We start from the raw sequence: 22,256 nt of genomic DNA on the forward strand, positions 1-22,256 counted from the left end.
AACAACTTGGGATATTCTTCTATTTCTCTAAAACGCCTTAAAGATGCAATGGATTCAATAAATGCTGGAAAGTTCAGTTAATGGCATCAGTAAATCAAAAGTGAGAATTTTCTATAAAACGCGATGATTTGAGGAAGTAACCCTGCAGGATTTGTACACGACTAGAATGGCTGGATACCATCGACTTTCTGAGCGTGCATAGGCCAGCATAGTTGTGACATAGGCTTACAGAATTGTGAAGAGTTCATTAGAAACAACACTTTCGAAATTGATTTTCAAACAGCTTTGCATTGTTTTGGCTACATGTTTGGACCAGAAACTTCAAGGGAAAAACGGTTCTTTCATGGTAACCGTGTAATCAACATGTATGCACATTCGAATTGCTTATCTTCCATCGTTATTGACTCGCGGTTTTGAACCGTGGTCATTTTATGAAAATGCCATAACTGGTTCTCCAACTCTAATGTTGAAGACACAATAAGAGAACATGTATAAGTAAGTAATCAATTCACAGAGAGTAAAGGATGAGCTCCTACAACATCAACATTCAGAACATGTATAAGTAAGTAATCAATTCACAGAGCGTAAAGGATGAGTTCCTCCAACATCAACATTCAGCACATTTTTGTTGTGTTATGCTCAAGTGATTGATAAGGCCCAGAGACCTCTATGGTTTTAGAGCAAATGGAAGGCAGTGATCTTCTAGTATACTAGAAGTCAATTCTATTTAGAACTTATTAATCTTGTGTACTGTGTTACCTATAGCATACGACCCCCGTAAGTTTCACTTATATCACCTTGTTTACTGGGTTTGCTCTTAACTAAACGTGTTTATCCGGTCTAATGACGTGGTAAATTGGTATCAATACAGAAACGCTTTTGTATACGAAATGGTGTCAGAAAGAAGAGTGGAATATAAAGATCCTATTTGTTAAGTAAATTGCTGTTCTCCTAATTAATTCCACGTTCAGATTAACATTCACACTACCTTCACGAGTTTCTCTTTGGAAGCAGCGTGTCAGATAGATTACCTCACAATGACGCAGCGTGTCAGATACATTACCTCACAATGACGCAGCGTGTCAGATACATTACGTCACAATGATACAGCGTGTCAGATAGATTACCTCACAATGACGCAGCGTGTCAGATATATTACCTCACAATGACGCAGCGTGTCAGATACATTACCTCACAATGACGCAGCGTGTCAGATACATTACCTCACAATGACGCAGCGTGTCAGATACATTACCTCACAATGACGCAGCGTGTCAGATATATTACCTCACAATGACGCAGCGTGTCAGATACATGACCTCACAATGACGCAGCGTGTCAGATACATTACCTCACAATGGCAATTAAGTGGATCGTGTAACATTTACTATTGTGATCCTCAAAAGAACGATGAATTCCACTTCCCTATTTTACCCCGCCTTCTGTCATGGTCACAAATGGCACAGACGATTGCATGTGCCATGTTTTTACGGTGAATTTGAATTTAAACACGCGTAATTTTGCTTTCATTTAACAAAATGTCTTTCTTAATTGTGTGTTTGATTTTGTTTTCAATAATGAATATTGTTTTTGTAGAATTAAAATCCCATCATGACCCAACACATACAAGGTTGGAGGGGGTTCCTTGGTTTTTTAATCCCCGATGTGCTTATACGGAAAAACGCACTTGCAGCTTTGAGCGAAGTTAGTGATCTTTACGAAATTGTTCTAAAACAATATCCCTAAACTTGGCATGATCCAATGTAGAACTGTAATCCATTACTCCGGCCCTGTGACTCTCTTCACTAAAATCTTACGACTAAGATACAATTATTGTCTCTGTCTTATACTCAAGTGAGTGCCACTATGTCCAGAGTAATTGTACTCATTCAGAAATGCATGAGCGAAAAGTTTCAAATAATTAGGGTACTTAAAAATGTCCATCTAAGATTTTTGTGTGAAAAGGATTAGCGCCCCGTCCTGGTCCTTATGGTGGGACAAAAAGTCATTCTATATAACAGGTGGGACGTTTGCGCATGTGAAAATATATGCCTGTGTGTGCGTTTGTGATTAAAACGTCTCTTTTTCTATCAACTTCAAACAATAAAATAGCCTTTCAACCATTTCAATATGCACCATTTTCCTAAAAACATTTCAGACTTTCGTTTTTTTTTTTAGAACTTCTTTTACCAGCTAATTATTGTACTATACCAAATAAATCTTCAATAGTCTCTCAGACACTGACATTTGCCGTGATTTTAATATTTAAAACGCATCATATCATAACATAATAATTAACGACCATCCGATAATCTAAAGTCAGAAGATATTATAAAATCAACCAAGTATTCCGGGAATCAGTATTGCAGTTTGGTTTGGTTTTGTGCTGTAGTAACAGAAATGGATTCTGACATTTCCATCGTTACAGCCTGAATCCAAAAATGGATGGGCTCCTCCGCATTTGTCCGAGTTTGCTCCATCTTCGTCATCATAGAAAATGACCTCTTCGGCCACTTGCATTCCAAGCACCTGTTGACAGCCGCTGGTATATCGGAGGAGGTAGAAGGGCTTGTCAATCGGCATCATGATTTTCGTCTGAATGTGTTCGTCCTGTCTGAAACGAAGTTTATATGTAATTTTCTTTGAATATTGTTTTACGTCCCATTAAAGAAGTTTTGGTCTTTATCGTGCAAACGCTTGCCTTGGCACTTGACCTCTCCTCGTAAAGGTCATATCTGAAAGACACGTGACTCCCACGTGACTTCTAATGCCGGTGTAGAGGCAAATTTTGACTCCCATAGAATAATGACCGGGGGTCATTTTTCGACATCGAAAAGTGACCTCCGGTCATTATTCGACGTAGAATAATGAACCCTTTTGCCCGTAGAAAAAATGTCTTTTTAAAAAAATCAGTCTATTTCACGTTTACAAAAATGACCCCCGTAGAATAATGACCCCCTTGTAAATTTTATTAAGGATTATTTCTCTGGTAATGCCTAAGGGAGTCCGCCCAACATTGTCATATCATAAGTAAATCTACCACTCATATGAAACGTAACCAGATTAAAACATATTAGGAATTGTAATTTTGTTTAAAAATATTGAGGGGCACCAAACAAATCCACCTTAAACACATTTTGACTTGACAAGGAATTTAAAAAAAACAACCCACATATATGTATACTTCCGTCCATCTGTGCATTGACAGTTTTCTGAACTGGTTTGGCTATCCCTACAGCTACTGAATTGATTATACATGACCTTGTATCAATGGGTCACAGACCAAGTTTGAGTTTTGGCTTTCTTGACCTACTTTTGAAAGAGTTATGGACCTTGAACTTGGAAAATAATGCCACAATCCATTTCAAAATAAATTCTATATAGTTGGTTCTTAATCACCACTGGTGACGATAGTTTGTGGTTTGATGCCATCCTTGTAATTTTTATCCACCAAACTCAGTTGTTCAAAGTTGACATTGTAATGCCATATTTGATGCACCATAAATTCATTCATGCCTCTCGATGTTGCACCAGTCTCTGAACGTAGATTTCACACTGCTGTCTTATTTTATTTTCAATAAAACTATCCCCAGATCTTATTGATAGGTTAATTGAACTTTGATCCCAATCTCTAAAAAGCTCAGTTTCAAACCCGGCTTCATATCATCATACCGTGTATCGTTAGATAGAAGTATAGTGGGACAAATCATCATATCGATACATTGATTCACCCCTAGATGTGTTGCCTATTGCTAAGTTTGGTACACATGTTAGAATGAGTACACGAACTGTAAAAAAGAAATTTTCATATGAAGTTTTACAGTTATAGTAAATATGAATAATTATTTATCAATGAATTTCAGGTGGAAATCTTCAATTTAATGTAATAGCATCTGTAAACTTACACAAGATGCAGGTATCGATATAAAAACTATAATTTGTAGATCTTGACTTTGGGATGATGCATCTGAGCAACAGTGGGTGTCAAATATAACTATTAAGCACAAAATCATGAAACGGATTTGTCACAGAATTACTAAAGTTATTTGTTTTAATGCCTGACTGTGTCTTGCAACTAGTTAATAAGGGTGATTGAGTTAAAAGACTTCAGGATGACGTAGATCAGTTTTAAAACAAAAGAGGAAACACAGAATTGTGACACTGTAAATAGAGAGTGATGTAGTAGGATATCCTTCTGACATTCCAAAATCCTATTTAGTAAGGGGGTGGGGCTTTACACTTCCCTTGTCACTTTTTTTTTTTTTATTTTTTTTTTACACTTTATATACTTTGCTTGTATGCCATTTCCTACTGACTTCATTAGTCTAGTTTCATGTATTTTCATGTCTCCCGAAGAAAATTTTTAAGAATTCAAGATTCATGGCCTCTGGAGGGTCTTCCGACTGTAATGACTCAAAATTGTTTTATTTGTGGGTACTAACTAACAATCCCAATCTGATAAAAATGAGATCCTCCATCTGCTCCTTTATTTTTATGTTGTAGAAACAATATGAACAAAGGAGCGGATCGGGGATCTTATTCCAATCAGATTGTAAAAAAGCCTTACTTAAAGGAGGCAAAACCATACTTCTTCCCCCTTTGAAAAGTGTTGGGGCATGTGCCCCGGCTGTACCTTCCCCTACTCCCCTGTACTGTGTACGACATACTGCACTTTTGTATTTAGACGCAGCTCTTTTTTATGTGTGTGTTTGATTACACAAGATCTATAAATAGAACACATTTTGAGAATGGAACTCCCCTTTTGAAAGCTAACATTTATGGTAGAGCCCCTTTCTGAAAATTCCCTGGATCCGTCCCTGAAATATGCGGGGTTTTTCCAGTTGTAAGTGGTCATGGAACCTACAGTGGGTTTTCCTCAAATTTAATGAACTAGGTTTTACTTTTATTTTATTAACGGTGAAAAAACAAATTTACACATGGAATAAATTTGATAAGAGGAGCATCAGGAACGATAACTCTGGGTAAATAATGACCTGGAAACTCGTATCAACTCCTTTAAAATAAATCAATCTGTTAAAAAAGGGAGAGGGTAATTTTTTTTACGGGGGTCATTATTTTTCGGGTATGACACGCAAAAAAATGACCCCTGGGTTTTCTTTCTACAAAATTATCCAATTTTTCTACGGCTAGGGGATCATTTTTCGACGTCGAAAAATGACCCCCAGTCATCATTCTATGGGATTCAAAATTTGCCTCTACACCGGACGCCTGGCGAAGGAACAGTTACGACCTGTGTTAAACATCTTGGTGCCAGGATCAACATTATAGAGTCCGAACATCCGAAATGAGTATTCTACTGCGACTGGTTTGTACATGTAGTAGAATTTATTGTTAGCTTCCAAGTCATGGTGGTTTTATTCGCTACCTGTGAGTTGTGGTGTTATATTCATTACCTGTGAGATGTGGTGTTTTATTAATTACCTGTGAGTTGTGATGTTATATCAATTACCTGTGAGTTGTGGTGTTTTATTAATTACCTGTGAGTTGTGGTGTTTTATTAATTACCTGTGAGTTGTGGTGTTTTATTAATTACCTGTGAGTTGTGGTGTTTTATTAATTACCTGTGAGTTGTGGTGTTTTATTAATTACCTGTGAGTTGTGGTGTTATATTCATTACCTGTGAGATGTGGTGTTTTATTAATTACCTGTGAGTTGTGGTGTTTTATTAATTACCTGTGAGTTGTGGTGTTTTATCAATTACCTGTGAGTTGTGGTGTTTTATTTGTTACCTGTGAGTTGTGGTGTTTTATTAATTACCTGTGAGTTGTGATGTTATATTCATTACCTGTGAGTTGTGGTGTTTTATTAATTACCTGTGAGTTGTGATGTTATATTCATTACCTGTGAGTTGTGGTGTTTCATTCGTTACCCGTGAGTTGTGATGTTATATTCATTACCTGTGAGTTGTGGTGTTTTATCAATTACCTGTGAGTTGTGGTGTTTTATCAATTACCTGTGAGTTGTGGTGTCTTATTTGTTACCTGTGAGTTGTGGTGTTTCATTGGCTACCTGTGAGTTGTTAATTATTCGTTACCTGTGAATTGTTACATGTTTTATTCGTTACCTGTGAGTTGTTAATTATTCGTTACCTGTGAATTGTTACATGTTTTATTCGTTACCTGTGAGTTGTTAATTATTCGTTACCTGTGAATTGTTACATGTTTTATTCGTTACCTGTGAGTTGTTAATTATTCGTTACCTGTGAATTGTTACATGTTTTATTCGTTACCTGTGAGTTGTTAATTATTCGTTACCTGTGAATTGTTACATGTTTTATTATTTTTATTCGTTACCTGTGAGTTGTTACATGTTTTATTATTCGTTACCTGTGAGTTGTTACCTGTGTTATTATTTTTATTTGTTACCTGCAGCAGTACCAGATCTCCGTGTTCCGTGAGCGGTCTCCGTCCGGCAGTATTCCGCCATGCCTATTCTCATTGTTTCCATCCTCGTCATCCCAGTGTACATATCCCGCAGTAAAGCCTAATTAATTAATTAATATCATCCCAGTGTACATATCCAGCAGTAAAGTTTAATTAATTAATTAATATCATCCCAGTGTACATATCCAGCAATAAAGTCTAATCAACTAATTAATTAATATCATCCCAGTGTACATATCCCGCAGTAAAGCCTAATTAAGATTAATATCATCCCAGTGTACATATCCAGCAGGAAAGTTTAATTAATTAATTAATTAATTAACATAATCCCAGTGTACATATCCAGCAGTAAAGCCTAATTAAGATTAATATCATCCCAGTGTACATATCCAGCAGTAAAGCGTAAGTAATTAATTAACATAATCCCAGAGTACATATCTAACAGTAAAGCCTAATTAATTAATTAATTGATTAATTAACATAATCCCAGTGTACATATCCAGCAGTAAAGCGTAATTAATTGATTAATTAATTAACATCAACCAGTGTACATATCCTGCAGTAAAGCCTAATTAATTAATTAACATCAACCAGTGTACATATCCAGCAGTAAAGCGTAATTAATTAATTAATCAATTAACATAATCCCAGTGTACATATCCAGCAGTAAAGCGTAATTAATTAATTAACATAATCCCAGTGTACATATCTAGCAGTAAAGCCTAATTAATTAATTGATTAATTAATTAACATAATCCCAGTGTACATATCCAGCAGTAAAGCCTAATTAAGATTAATATCATCCCATTGTACATATCCAGCAGTAAAGCGTAATTAATTAATTAATTAATTAATTAACATAATCCCAGTGTACATATCCAGCAGTGAAGCCTAATTAATTAATTAATTAATTAACATAATCCCAGTGTACATATCCAGCAGTGAAGCCTAATTAATTAATTAATTAATTAACATAATCCCAGTGTACATATCCAGCAGTAAAGCCTAATTAAGATTAATATCATCCCAGTGTACATATCCAGCAGTAAAGCCTAATTAAGATTAATTATTTAATTCATATCCCTATTTCGTTTGTTATTCTAATGATAAACTCATGGTCTAATTGACAAATCTATTTAATTTGTTACTCTAATGATTAACTCGGTATTTCAAATCACAATACATAGTATTGCGTATTAAAACATTACAGGAGTGTGTTTTACCTGATCAGAATATAGGGTTCACGGCGGGTGTGACCGGTCGACAAGGGATGCTTACACCTCCGAGGCACCTGATCCCACCTCTGGTATAGGCAGGGGTCCGTGTTTTCCCAACTCTCTATTTTGTATTGCTTATAGGATTTATAAGATTGATCACTATTCGTTATCTCCACCTTTACAGGAGTTATAAGATTGATCACTATTCGTTGTCTTCACCTTTATAGGAGTTTTGAGATTGGTCACTGTTCGTTGTCTTCACTTTTCATGGTATCTTTTTCACGCACGAATGACACAGGATATTTGTTTTGTGCTTTGTTTACACGTTGTTTATGTCCAGTTCGAGATTCTTTCTCTCAGGTAAAGACGTCACCAGAATTAAGTAAAGTATCACAGCAGTTATACCTATACCGTGTCACGAAAGTTCCGTCTCTAAGGTCATATCCGACGGACACGTGTCTTTTACTTCTAAGGCCGGACGCTTGACCAAGGAACAGTCAGAACCTATGTTAATCCTTTAAGGTTTAACGCGGGGCCGATAACAAGAATCGAACATGGGCCTTCCTCGTGCAAAGCGATCGTCCTTAATCACACGGTTACCATAACCGGTGACACGACACGTGATGAGAACGACGAATAAAACAACTGCCATACATGTATTTAGCTGAATGGTGAATAAAACAACTCTCATGCTTATAACTACCTGTTTTGATAGAACGGAACCCGAAACGCATTACAATATAAGTTATATTACAAAAAACCGTCATATATATTACACATTAGTAACCCGAAGCATTGCATTGCAATATGAAAGATGAAGATAAAGAGCAGTGATCAATCTCACAATTCTTTAATGATGTTAAAAGAAAACGTCACATACCGGTATATTACACACAGGACTTACCGGAGGGGCAGTTTCCTTTCTTCGCGATACAGTAGTTTCCCTTTGGCCACTGTCTGCTATACTCGTTGGTGGTCGATGTTTGCTTAACACAAAAACGCGTCGTGATGGAGTCATGGTTTAGTGGACCTGAAAACCGGTATTCATACTGAAAATACATTCACAATACCCACTTTTATTTTCATAGTCGTAGTTTCGTACTTTTACATTTTTTTACCCACCTAACATGTGTATTCCCGCAGTCCACGAATTACTGTTGCTACTGTCCTCGGTATCCTGGGTCACATATCCGGTTTCAAAGCTTGTAGGATCAGTTGGACAACCGGAAGTGGGCATATAAAGTCCGTACGTCCCGGATGGCCATGTTACCGGAAGCTTGATATCCACTATTGACAAAATTGTCATTAGTTATTGGACAACAATTATTGCAGAGGGATTTGTATCTTTAACGCCTGCCAGAATTCTATAGTTTGATTTATTGACCTTAACTGCTATCGAGGCGTCATTCGCAGGAGGTGAGGGAAGTGTCAATTCTGATTTATCTTATCACATTACAGTGTTTATGATCACACGGAGCTTCGTGCTCAATGCTGATTTAACTGTTCTGTATCAGGGGATACATGTAACATGGGAAGACATGCATACATATAACATAGCAAATAATAATTTGGATTAGCCATTATATCGTATAGCGGTTTTTAATTTAGATAATTTAGAATTTTTTAGCGGTTTGGTATCATGCCGCCAAATATATTATTGCTACATCTGCACCCACGAGTGTTTGTAAATAGATATATTAAAAAAAAATGACGTTAATTCTGGGGCAAGTTATACGAGTTTGGATCAGTTTACGCTTTATAATCCGCGAAGCGAATCTGGTAGATATACTATTAATTTCAAAAACATACTGAACAACATTTCAATAACCTGGAGTTATACCATGTAAAACCAAGTAATAGTTGTTTCTGACAATAGTAAAACGTTCTGTAGGTAAGTGATTAGCATTACACTATACATATCATTCTTTGTACATTTTGAAAGTACATGTCCGCTAGCATGTATATGCCTATAAAATTATGTAAATGCCTGTGAGCTAGAAAATCGCCAAAATTTACACACGTGAAAATAAAACTGCTATTCGATATACGGTGTCACACGAAGGATGAATCCGCGCCTCAGGTTCACGAATCAAGGTGTCTCTCACTAAATGCCACTTCTAGAATTAATGTCTAGTATATTGATTGATTATATATTGTTTAACGTCTCTCTCGATAATTTTCACTCATATGGAGACGTCACAAAAACCGGTGAAGGACTTCAAATCTAGGCCTATGCTAGGCACTTACGGTCATTGAGCAGTGAGGGTACTTTAGCGTGCCACACGACATCCGTTTTTAAGGTCATCTCCGAGGACCCGTGACATTCACACCTGATGCCGAGCGTTTGGCGATGGAACCGTCACTACCTGTTTTCACGACTTGGGTCTGTCGCGGCCGGGATTCGAACCCCGGCCTTCCGCATGCGGGGCGAATCCTCTAACTTCTAGACCCCCGCGGCGGTTTAGTGTATTGAAGTATTGGGGTATAGACGTAATGAAACCATTGGACAATCTGTCTAATCCCCTCCGTTATTTATTCCTCAAGATTCAAACATCACCTACATTCAATTTTGTCATTTGATATTACATAACATTATTTTCATATCTCTCTCACATCACTTACGTGTCAATTTCATATGCCTATACTGTATCATACGTGCATATTGCCGTCATTCACAAAATTAGATATTTCTGACAAGGTGATTATAAAAAGTAAATTGTATAGGGTGTGTTAGCATTGATATCCTATCAACGTACGTGTTGGTGGAATTTCACCCCCCACGAGTGTGGGGTACTCTCTCAGGGCTGTCTCTAGGTTACCCCTCCACACCGTCAGGTTCATCACACTGCAGCTCCCCCCATCAGTCAGCGAGTCCTGCATCTGCCAGTAGTCCTCCACAAGAACGTCAGAAATCGAAATCAAGGACAAAGAGATCGGCGCTCGTGAGGGAGCACCAATGCTGAACTGGGAAAGGCGGGAGCCCTGGGGGAGTTTGGGAAAATCGCTGTGGTGAAGGTGAGACATGTTTAACTGTACAACGGAACCGTATCCAAGTAAGGCCTCCGTCTTCAACTGGGCGGCCCCGTCCCTACCCTGTAAAATAACAAACTAAAGGTTCAGGCGGCCCGATCCCTACCCTGTAAAATAACAAACTAAAGGTTCAGACGGCCCGATCCCTACCCTGTAAAATAACAAACTAAAGGTTCAGACGGCCCGATCCCTACCCTGTAAAATAACAAACTAAAGGTTCAGACGGCCCGATCCCTACCCTGTAAAATAACAAACTTAATGTTCAGGCAGTCCCGATCCCTACCCTGTAAAATAACAAACTAAAGGTTCAGACGGCCCGATCCCTACCCTGTAAAATAACAAACTAAAGGTTCAGACGGCCCGATCCCTACCCTGTAAAATAACAAACTAAAGGTTCAGACGGCCCGATCCCTACCCTGTAAAATAACAAACTAAAGGTTCAGACGGCCCGATCCCTACCCTGTAAAATAACAAACTTAATGTTCAGGCAGTCCCGATCCCTACCCTGTAAAATAACAAACTAAAGGTTCAGACGGCCCGATCCCTACCCTGTAAAATAACAAACTAAAGGTTCAGACGGCCCGATCCCTACCCTGTAAAATAACAAACTAAAGGTTCAGACGGCCCGATCCCTACCCTGTAAAATAACAAACTTAATGTTCAGGCAGTCCCGATCCCTACCCTGTAAAATAACAAACTAAAGGTTCAGACGGCCCGATCCCTACCCTGTAAAATAACAAACTAAAGGTTCAGACGGCCCGATCCCTACCCTGTAAAATAACAAACTAAAGGTTCAGACGGCCCGATCCCTACCCTGTAAAATAACAAACTAAATGCTTAGGTGATCCCATCTCTACTCTGTAAAATAACAAACTTAATGTTCAGGCGGTCCCATCCCTACCCTGTAAAATAACAAACTTAATGTTCAGGTGGGTCCATCCCTACCCTGTAAAATAAAAAAAACCTTAAATATCAGGCGGCCCTATCATTACCCTGTAAAATAACAAAATTAAGTATCAGGCAACCCCATCCCTACCCTGTAAAATAAAAAAATACCCTAATGTTCAGGTGGTCCCATCCCTACCCTGTAAAATAACAACTTTAAGTATCAGGTAACAGGTGTTGCATTAAAGGTTTAAAGACAAAAACAGCATGTAAGATTTAATGTGCCAACTTATTATCATTTTCACTTGTCTCAATATTCTCACATTATCATGTGATGGCCATGGTGTACTGACAGTAGATGTTTAATTTACGTCGACTTACAGATTTCAGCAGGTACGTGGACAGATCGGCAATAGAGAGGCGGTATCTTGTAACGTTTTTAGCACCGAGATCCACCTCTGTGATGATATGCTGTACAATGAAAAAATAAGATAACAGATAAACAATGGTATCAAAGCGTGTTAGAGTAGTTCATATGTAAGCATGCTTTCAAAATTTATCATAAAATGAAATTTAAAAATGTCGATTTAAGCCGACAAACGTAGCCATCTTTATCCTACACATAATTTTACATGTTGAGGACTTAGATTGAATATCATTAGGTTTGTTTACTGTTCCCCATGTGTCTATGAAGGTTTTGTAGGAGGATTGGTCGAACGTCAGCGGCAGTTGACAAACGGCATGCGCAAACTCAGGTGTAACCAGATTCCGCTCCACTGGCGCAACCGGAAGAACATATCGCGCATGCTCAGAGGTACAGGATGTGATCTCATCACGAAAAACGTCATGTTGGGTCAAAGTCTTTTGCTTTATATCCTGATAGACTGTGAATTTTAGAAATCAAATTTATTGAATAAAAACTAATCAATATAATGAAGTAGCAAAATCAGAAGTACAAAGATTTGTTGAGAAAAGATTGATTGATTGATTGATTGATTGATTAATTGATTGATTGATTGATTGATTACGCTTTTACGCCGTTTTGACAATATTTCGACCATTTTACGGCGGGATTGAAAAAAGAAACATTGCTTATATTTGAATCGTTATATTTACAGTATGTCCTTATAAGCATGTCACCGTTTTATTCTTTTCATTGTATGTTTCATTGAAATAATATTCTTTTAAAAGGAAACAACCATAGTTGAACGTGACATTACCACAGTGAAAATCAAACAATGAAACGCAAATGCATTAAAATCCTCTTATTAATGGAGGTGATTGAATTAAGATTTAAACTCCAATGTAAATGTTTGCAGTTTTGGATTATTGGTGTCCTTGTACTTAAAATGAACAGAAATCCCGTTCTGAACTTCTAATCACCACGTGTCAAAGTGGACAATTATTTCAGAACTATGAATAGAAACTTCTCTGTATACTTCTGTATTTGATAGAAGTTACTTCATGAAATTGGACCACGGTTGATCTCAAAACTTTTTTCTTATCGCTTGCTTTTTTTGTCATTTCTTTTTATGTTCGTTTTTGTACATTTTTTCGTTTTGTTGTTGTTTATTTCTTGTATTTTGTTTTGTTTTTACAATGAATTTATCATAGGAAATGTTTTTAGATAAAGTACATGGTAGAAACAATTAAACAGGTTCATGACCACATACTCTATATATACACAGACTCTATATATACACAGACTCTATATATATACATACTCTATATATACACATACTCTATATAATTATACACATACTCTATATATACACAGACTCTATCTATACACAGACTCTATCTATACACAGACTCTATATATACACATACTCTATATATACACATACTCTATATATACACATACTCTATATATACACAGACTATATATACACATACTCTATATAATTATACACATACTCTATATATACACATACTCTATATATACACATACTCTATATAATTATACACATACTCTATATAATTATACACATACTCTATATATACACAGACTCTATATATACACAGACTCTATATATAAACATACTCTATATATACACGCTTTTCTGAATAATATTGAAGTCGTTACCGTAGTAATGATAACACTACTCACGTGGATTAGCTGAGAAGGCATAGCTCTGCACTGCATGTGTCGTACTATCTAAAATAGGATCAAATTTACATCAACATGGATATGTCTAAAATGTTATTTAGAATGTATGGGGGACGAGGAATGTTTTTTGGGATAAATGATATTTGAAAAGAATTATGCGCATTACTCAGAGTGTAGTCGCATGTACCACATTGGATTATGTACATTCTCCAAATATTTAAGTAGATATTATGTAATGGATGAATAATACGCGTGCCGCTTGTGAGTGATTCTCCTACAGCATATTCTAACAGGTTTATGTGGATTTGATCCGAAACATGTTTGATAATATTTATAGATACATTTCGTTTCATGTAGAATCACTCTAGGATTAGCATGATTAATCTGAACCAATGGTTTTCTGATTTTCACAGCTGATAAAATACGTCACAATTATAGCTGGTACGTCATTTACTTCGATCAACTGCCGCAAGCAGAGTGTGGAAATGTAATGGAAAAATTAAATTTTACAGGAACCTACATCAAAATAAACACGCAAATAATTCTAACATATATTGCTGACGGAGTTAAACCATGTGACTGCTATCATGACGTATTGGGTCGGCCGTCAAAATCATTGAGTCGTTGGCTAAGAGTGGTCATTTACGTTTATACTGAAATGATTACGTCATATTCGTCATCTCTATACGTACCTGTCGGGGACACGTAATGAAGTAAATATTCCTTGTACGAATTTGGATCGTAAAAGACAGAAGTTGATGACAATTGCGTGCATTGTGGGTAAGCAGTCTTTTTGACGTAAGAACTGCCGTCGATATTAGTCTCCAGAATGTTTCTTGTAAGCAGTAAGCCAGGGTCTTGTCCAAGCTTTGCCCATTCTCCGCCGTCAGGATTTCCTTTGACCAAATTGTAACCCACTCCGATGTACAAGTTGTCTAATGTTGTTTGAGCGGTGGATGTTAAGGCAGGCAGAGAGCAGAGGGTCAATACAAGGATATACACCTGTCGGTTTTCAAGAACTTTACATCAAAATATTATCATAAATTACAATGTTCTGTTGATGATCAACAATTCCTGTATCTTCGCAAGCCAAGTGTCCAATTCACTCAGGGGAAATGAGAATAAGCCAATCTTGACTAGCGAATAAACATCTTTGTGACCATGCACATGTCGGTACGAGTATTCTGTGTATGCATGCATATGTACACTGTATACACAACATATTTATGTGTCAGCATGCGTGCAACGTGGACGTGCGTATGTCGCGCGCGTGCGTGTAATCTGTTCATACTTTTTATGCATCATCCATTCCTGGGAACAAACAGCCTTAAATTATTCATACAGGTCTGAACATTAATGGATGGTTCACGTGAGGGTTGTCCACGTGATATACAACATCAGCGAGTCGTCCACGTGATTACCGTAAAACATCAGTGGTTGTTCACGTGATGGACAACATCAGTGGGTAGTCCACGTGATTTAAAACTCAAAGTAGTTGTCCACGTGATTTAAAACATCACTAGATTGTCTACGTGATTAAAACATCACTGGATTTTCTACGTGATTTAAAACAATGTTTTTTCCCCCAGAACAATCGCGTTTAAATTGAAATTACGTGTTACCAAGGCGTAAAAACATGAGAAGGTGTTGAACAGTTCTATTTCGTTTTTGTTGCTCGTGAATGTATATTGCATTCATATTATGTTATATCTAACTTATAATGGGTCCATATTTCCGTCTGACGTTTCGTCTAATCACTATCAGCTCTCGCGTTATTTCCTTGTACGTTACTGATAGAACAGAATACACCTTAGATAAAACATGCCGTCTTTATCTCGTAAATTTCACAGCTTTTGACGAATGATCAATGCATAAAACCTTACAGATAAATTGACTGTTTAATTTCTCTTTCTATCCTATCGTTCATCCAAGCTAAGTATTAGGCATACTCTATATACAAGCTAAGTATTAGACATACTATATATACACGCTAAGTATTAGGCATACTATATATACAAGCTAAGTATTAGGCATACTATATATACGAGCTAAGTATTAGGCATACTATATATACAAGCTAAGTATTAGGCATACTATATATACAAGCTAAGTATTAGGCATACTATATATACGAGCTAAGTATTAGACATACTATATATACAAGCTAAGTATTAGGCATACTATATATACAAGCTAAGTATTAGACATACTATATATACAAGCTAAGTATTAGGCATACTATATATACGAGCTAAGTATTAGGCATACTATATATACAAGCTAAGTATTAGGTATACTATATATACAAGCTAAGTATTAGGCATACTATATATACAATTCGAAGAGCTGATAACCACATGTAAATAAAGTGTTTCAAGAAAAGGAAATAGAAAAACAATTTGGTCATTCGCATTATACAAATTGTGCATGTCCATAGAGTCCACATGTCTATAAAATGTACATATATAATCCGCGCATTATTTGTAGAGAATCCTAATCTAACACAATAGAAATCCGTTGGTCAACATATCCTTACGTCATTTCGGAAACTACGATGCTGGCCATTTTACGTTTGATTGATAACTTTCTCCCTTAATCTGGGGGACATTAACTTTTCATACGAGTGTGCCAATCCGTTTTACCCCTTCCCCTGTCCAGAACCCCACTCTGTGTCATTTTCATGTGTCATCCAAACGTCTTGGCACAGAGCTAGCAGTCTTATGATTTGAGAGAATCAATTGAACTTATTTTGACCTATATTCATGTCGGCGATTAAAGAGTACAATATACACACACGTTAAGGTTAAACTACCGCCCTCCAGTTAATTCTAATTACACAACGATTAAGTTACATCACCTTCATGCTTAGTATATAATCCGTGATTAATTCCAGCGCGCAGTAATACAATTTATCGCTGGGGTCATTCCGGTATGAACTCTATGTGCGCAACATGTTACATTCAAATGCTTATCTTTTAATCTTGGCATTTGTTACAGTTCTACCGGTTCCTTGGTCAGTTGAAACAAACTACAAAGTGAGATAGCGCTTTACTTCTCTCTAAATCTTCCTATACTACAATATGAGAGAGCGCTTTACTTCTCTCTCTCTATCTCCGTATACAAACAAACTACAAAATGAAATTTCGCTTTACTTTTCTCTCTCTATCTCCCTATACAAACAAACTACAAAATGAAATATCGCTTTACTTTTCTCTCTCTATCTCCCTATACAAACAAACTACAATATGAGAGAGCGCTTTACTTTTCTCTCTCTATCTCCCTATACAAACAAACTACAAAATGAAATATCGCTTTACTTTTCTCTCTCTATCTCCCTATACAAACAAACTACAATATGAGAGAGCGCTTTACTTTTCTCTCTCTATCTCCCTATACAAACAAACTACAAAATGAAATATCGCTTTACTTCTCTCTCTCTATCTCCCTATACAAACAAACTACAAAATGAAATATCGCTTTACTTTTCTCTCTCTATCTCCCTATACAAACAAACTACAAAATGAAATATCGCTTTACTTTTCTCTCTCTATCTCCCTATACAAACAAACTACAATATGAGAGAGCGCTTTACTTTTCTCTCTCTATCTCCCTATACAAACAAACTACAAAATGAAATATCGCTTTACTTTTCTCTCTCTATCTCCCTATACAAACAAACTACAATATGAGAGAGCGCTTTACTTTTCTCTCTCTATCTCCCTATACAAACAAACTACAAAATGAAATATCGCTTTACTTCTCTCTCTCTATCTCCCTATACAAACAAACTACAAAATGAAATATCGCTTTACTTTTCTCTCTCTATCTCCCTATACAAACAAACTACAAAATGAAATATCGCTTTACTTCTCCCTTTATCTCCCTGTGATGACGTTAATTTTCATTTTAGTTAGTTTTTTGTGGTATTGTCTGTAAATAGTTGTTTATGCTTGTAAGGTGTTTCCGTAGTGTGAGTGTTGGTCGATAAGGCTATTTTTTAGCATACCGGTTTGGTCAGTCAGAGAGTAGCGGCTGTTTGTCAAGCGTGCGGCCACGTTTTCATGCTGTCCAGCAGGGGTCTTTTCTTGGCGAATTCCAGAAGTTAATCTGGGTAATGGGTAGCCAGAGAGACAAACATTTTACTGTGTGGGCATGGGTTTTATCAAGCCGGTAAGCTATTTTTGTGTGAAATATTTGCGAGGTTTCGGGTAAATTTTCTCGTGTATTGTTTTCAATTTTGTTGTTAACCAAGTCGCTTTGTGTATAGGTTTTAGGTTAAGTAATTGCTATTTCAGTGCAGAAGGGATTTAAGAAGCTATTTGAGTTATATCAGGCAGTACTCTAAGCGTTTCAGTAGGTGCTCGGCGTGGGAATCAGAACACGTGAGACCGCACTGTACATGGGTGTTCCACGTGGTGGACTCGGCAATTATTTTGTGGGCCTAGTGTTGGTTTGAAGTTGGCGTTACCCAGTATCGTTGTTCAGTGAGAGACCTGTGAGTCCGGGACTGGAAGCGGAGGTGCTGTTTGCGCTGTATGGAGGCCTGGTGGTGCCAAGTGTGACGTGGCGTTAAATTGAATTTTGCTGAGTAGCCAAACTTTCATATTGAGTTTCAGTAAATTAACATTTTATCAAAAAGGAATTTGAGAAATTTGTACAAAACGTACTTTACTACTGTTTTCTGTAGTTAGCGGAATTTGCTACTATTTGAACAATTGTGTAATACATTTATTACCAGTTATATTTTCAACCTGGAATGACATATTTGTTGTATTGACTATTGAATTGTCTTGACAGTTATACGTTATATTGATTGTCAATATTGCCAGGTTTATTATACCAATTTATATTTTCTTTCTCGTTGAGAGAGTATGGGTGTGTGTATGTGAAAGTGTGATTTCTTTGTTTTTCAAATATCTTTATATTTCTTATCTTATTGTTAAATAAATTTTCTTTTTATTTATTCTACGATTTATTATTTTCTCCATTGCCTACACAAAATCCAAAAGAACTTGATTACACTCCCTATACAAACTACAATGTGAGAGAGTGCTCTACTTCTCTCTATATCTCCCTATACATCTGTCTCTCTCAGGAACGTAGAATCGGGGTGGGCCGGGGGAAGGGTTCCCCTCCCTTTGGAAATATGGTCTCCCCCGTTTTTTGACAACAAAAAATTCTTATCATTTTGTAATGCAAATAAAGATACATTGGGTGACCCCTGACAAACTATTTTAATATTGGTAGTGAATGAGAAAAACAATAAGCTTGAAAGTTATAAATGAAAAAAAAAATATCTAATTCAGTCAGTCATAGAAGTAGACAGCACCCCCCCCCCCCATCCCCACACACAATTTAAAAAAATTAGTTATTCAATCATAGCAGAGTAAAACCCATTTTTTGATTTTGAATGTTCAGATGTTTGCCAAATTCCAGGTTTGCTTTCTGCTGCACCCCCTCCCCATCACACATTTTGACAAACGTGCCTGTGTCTAACTCTCACTTTCAATCTCTAACTCTCGATCTCTCACTTTCGATCTCTAACTCTCGATCTCTAACTCTCGATCTCTAACTGTCGATCCCTCACTCTCAATCTCTCACACTCAATCTCTAACTCTCGATCCCTCACTCTCAGTCTCTCACACCCGATCTCTAACTCTCGATCCCTCACTCTCAGTCTCTCACACCTGATCTCTAACTCTCGACCCCTCACTCTCAATCTCTCATCCTCGATCTGTAGTACTCGATCTCTCACACTCGATCTCTCGCACTCGATCTCTAAGTATCGATCTCTAACTCTCAATCCCTCACACTCGATCTCTAACTCTCGATCCCTCACTCTCGATCTCTCACCCTCAATCTGTAGCACTCGATCTCTCACTCTCAATCTCTCACTCTCAATCTCTCTCACTCGATCTCTCACTCGAAATCTCTCACTCTCATTCTCTCACATACAATATCTCACTTTCAATCTCTCACTCTCTCACTCGATCTCTAACTCTCGATCCCTCACTCTCAGTCTCTCACACCCGATCTCTAACTATCGATCCCTCACTCTAAATCTCTCACCCTCGATCTCTAACACTCGATCGCTTGACTTTAGCAGTGGGTGTATTGACTTGGTATTTGGCTTTTAATCGCGTCTGTAGCACTTGATCTTTCACCCTCAATCTCTCACTTTCAATCTCTCACACTCGATCTCTCACTCTCAATCTCTCACTGGAAATTTCTCACTCTCATTCTCTCACACTCGATCTCTCTCACTCGATCTCTCACACTCGGTCTCTAACACTCGATCGCTTGACTTCAGCAGTGGGTGTATTGACTTGGTATTTGGCTTTTAATCGCGTCTACTCGATTGAAAGGGTTTTCTGGTACCGGTCTCTGACGTTGAAATTTTACTCCAGCATTCATAGGTCACTAGTATAATGACTTTGATTGATTATTTCGGCAAATATCTTTACTGAGCTCGTTAAATTTTCCAGGCTCATTAACGTGATTGATTTCCCTATCTTTAAGACAGGTGTTAATTGTGAAATATGCATTGAAACTAGAATCGCCTGTTCTATTCAGTAATCAAGCCCTGAGCAACACGGCAAAGTGATGAACGAGAACAAGAGACAGGAATAGAGGAAGAGAGAGAAAAAAGGGAAGATAGTAAGAGAGAGAAAGGGAAAGAGAAGGAGAAAGAGGAAGAGAGAGATGGGAAGAGAGAGAGAGAGAGAGAGAGAGAGAGAGAGAGAGAGAGAGAGAGAGAGAGAGAGAAAGGGGGAAAAGAGAAGGAGAAAGAGGAAGAGAGAGATGGGAAGAGAGAGAGAGATAGAGAGAGAGAAAGAAGGATAAACAGAGATGGTGTGTTGGGAGGTGGGAGAGGATCTAAATACCCCTCCACAGACTGACTATACACTCACCTGTACAAAATACAAACAGTGCTATGTACATGGTATCTTAGTTAAGGTTATCAGAAATTTGAATGAATTAGAAAACGTTCCACTTCAAGAAAAAATAATCTGTTTAAATTTCGTTCGATTCCAACACGAATTCTATTTCTTCTGTTTTAGGAAAATTCATCTCCATTGAAAATTAAATGTCTTAAAGTTACAAGAATCTAATATTTCTGCATGACTATGCTGAAATGCCCAGGGTATACAGGAAGTTATAAACAAATTCAACGAATCAAAAACATCACAACACAACAGAATTCTTTCTTGTGTAAATTAAGTACAAAAATATTGTTATTGTTATGTTGATGCACAGCGGTGAGGAATTTAAGTCGTTCAGGAGATTATGATTTTAAGATAACGTACAGTATGTTATGGTTTAAAGAAATCATGCTGTATATTTAGAATTAAACGAGCCGTGCTGTTTGATTAGATTTGGAGGAACCGTACAGCAATTTGGGATTTACAGGAAGCGGATTTAGAGAGCCACACGGTATGTTTAAATAGATAGCAGCACGGTATGTTTAGATAGAGAACCACATGGTGTGTTTAGATAGAGCCGCACGGTGTGTTCAGATAGAGAGTAGCACGGTGTGTTTAGATAGAGAGCCACACGGCGTGTTTAGAAAGAGAGCCGCACGGTGTGTTTAGATAGAGCCACACGGTGTGTTTAGATAGAGCCGCACGGTGTGTTTAGATAGAGCCGCACGGTGTGTTTAAATCGAGAGTCACACAGTGTGTTTAGATAGAGCCGCACAGTGTGTTTAGATAGAGCCGCACGGTGTGTTTAGATAGAGAGCCACACGGTGTGTTTAGATAGAGAGCCACACAGTGTGTTTAAATAGAGAGCCGCACAGTGTGATTAGATAGAGAGCAGCACGGTGTGTTTAGATAGAGAGCAGCACGGTGTGTTTAGATAGAGAACCGCACGGTGTGTTTAAATAGAGAGCCACACAGTGTGTTTAGATAAAGCCGCACGGTGTGTTTAAATAGAGAGTCACACAGTGTGTTTAGTAAGAGCCACACGGCGTGTTTAGATAGAGAACTGCACGGTGTGTTTAGATAGAGAACCACACGGTGTGTTTAAATAGAGAGCCTGACAGTGTATTTAGATAGAGCCACACGGTGTGTTTAGATAGAGAGCCACACGGTGTGTTTAAATAGAGAGCCACACAGTGTGTTTAAATAGAGAGCCGTACAGTGTGATTAGATAGAGAGCAGCACGGTGTGTTTAGATAGAGAGCATCACGTTGTGTTTACATAGAGCCACACGGTGTGTTTAGATAGAACCACACGGTGGTGTTAAATAGAGCCGTACGGTGTGTTTAGATAGAGATCAGCACGGTGTCTTTAGATAGAGAGCCGCACAGTGTGTTTAGATAGAGCCGCACGGTGTGTTTAGATAGAGAGCCACTCGGTGTGTTTAGATAGAGAGCCACACAGTGTGTTTAAATAGAGAGCCGCACAGTGTGATTAGATAGAGAGCAGCACGGTGTTTTTACATAGAGCCACACGGTGTGTTTAGATAGAGCCGCACGGTGTGTTTAGATAGAGATCAGCACGGTGTGTTTACATAGAGCCACACGGGGTGTTTAGATAGAGAGCAGCACGGTGTGTTTACATAGAGCCACACGGGGTGTTTAGATAGATAGCCGCACGGTATGTTTAG

General features: G+C 37.7%; 2 protein-coding genes across 2 annotated transcripts in view; one reads left to right on the plus strand and one right to left on the minus strand.

The window, feature by feature from the left end:
- Positions 1-2,241: 2,241 nt before the first annotated feature.
- Positions 2,242-16,650, minus strand: LOC125675516 (uncharacterized). Its single transcript, XM_048913250.2, has 10 exons — positions 16,504-16,650; positions 14,339-14,648; positions 13,647-13,694; positions 12,209-12,420; positions 11,918-12,007; positions 10,378-10,714; positions 8,744-8,908; positions 8,526-8,651; positions 6,387-6,504; positions 2,242-2,614 (listed from the first exon to the last, which is right to left on the minus strand). The coding sequence occupies exons 1-10, from the start codon at positions 16,507-16,509 to the stop codon at positions 2,338-2,340; spliced, it is 1,689 nt and encodes a 562-aa protein (XP_048769207.2). The 5' UTR covers positions 16,510-16,650; the 3' UTR covers positions 2,242-2,337.
- A 4,230-nt stretch (positions 16,651-20,880) lies between these two features.
- LOC125674354 (glycine receptor subunit alpha-1-like) overlaps positions 20,881-22,256 on the plus strand; it is a 30,064-nt gene continuing 28,688 nt past the window's right edge. Inside the window, exon 1 of the mRNA XM_056159576.1 lies at positions 20,881-21,080. The gene's annotated coding sequence lies outside the window, so the exon portion shown is untranslated. The remainder of the gene's footprint in view (positions 21,081-22,256) is intronic.

The sequence above is a fragment of the Ostrea edulis genome, chromosome 3 (assembly GCF_947568905.1).
Source record: "Ostrea edulis chromosome 3, xbOstEdul1.1, whole genome shotgun sequence".
Classification (NCBI taxonomy): Eukaryota; Metazoa; Mollusca; class Bivalvia; order Ostreida; family Ostreidae; genus Ostrea; species Ostrea edulis.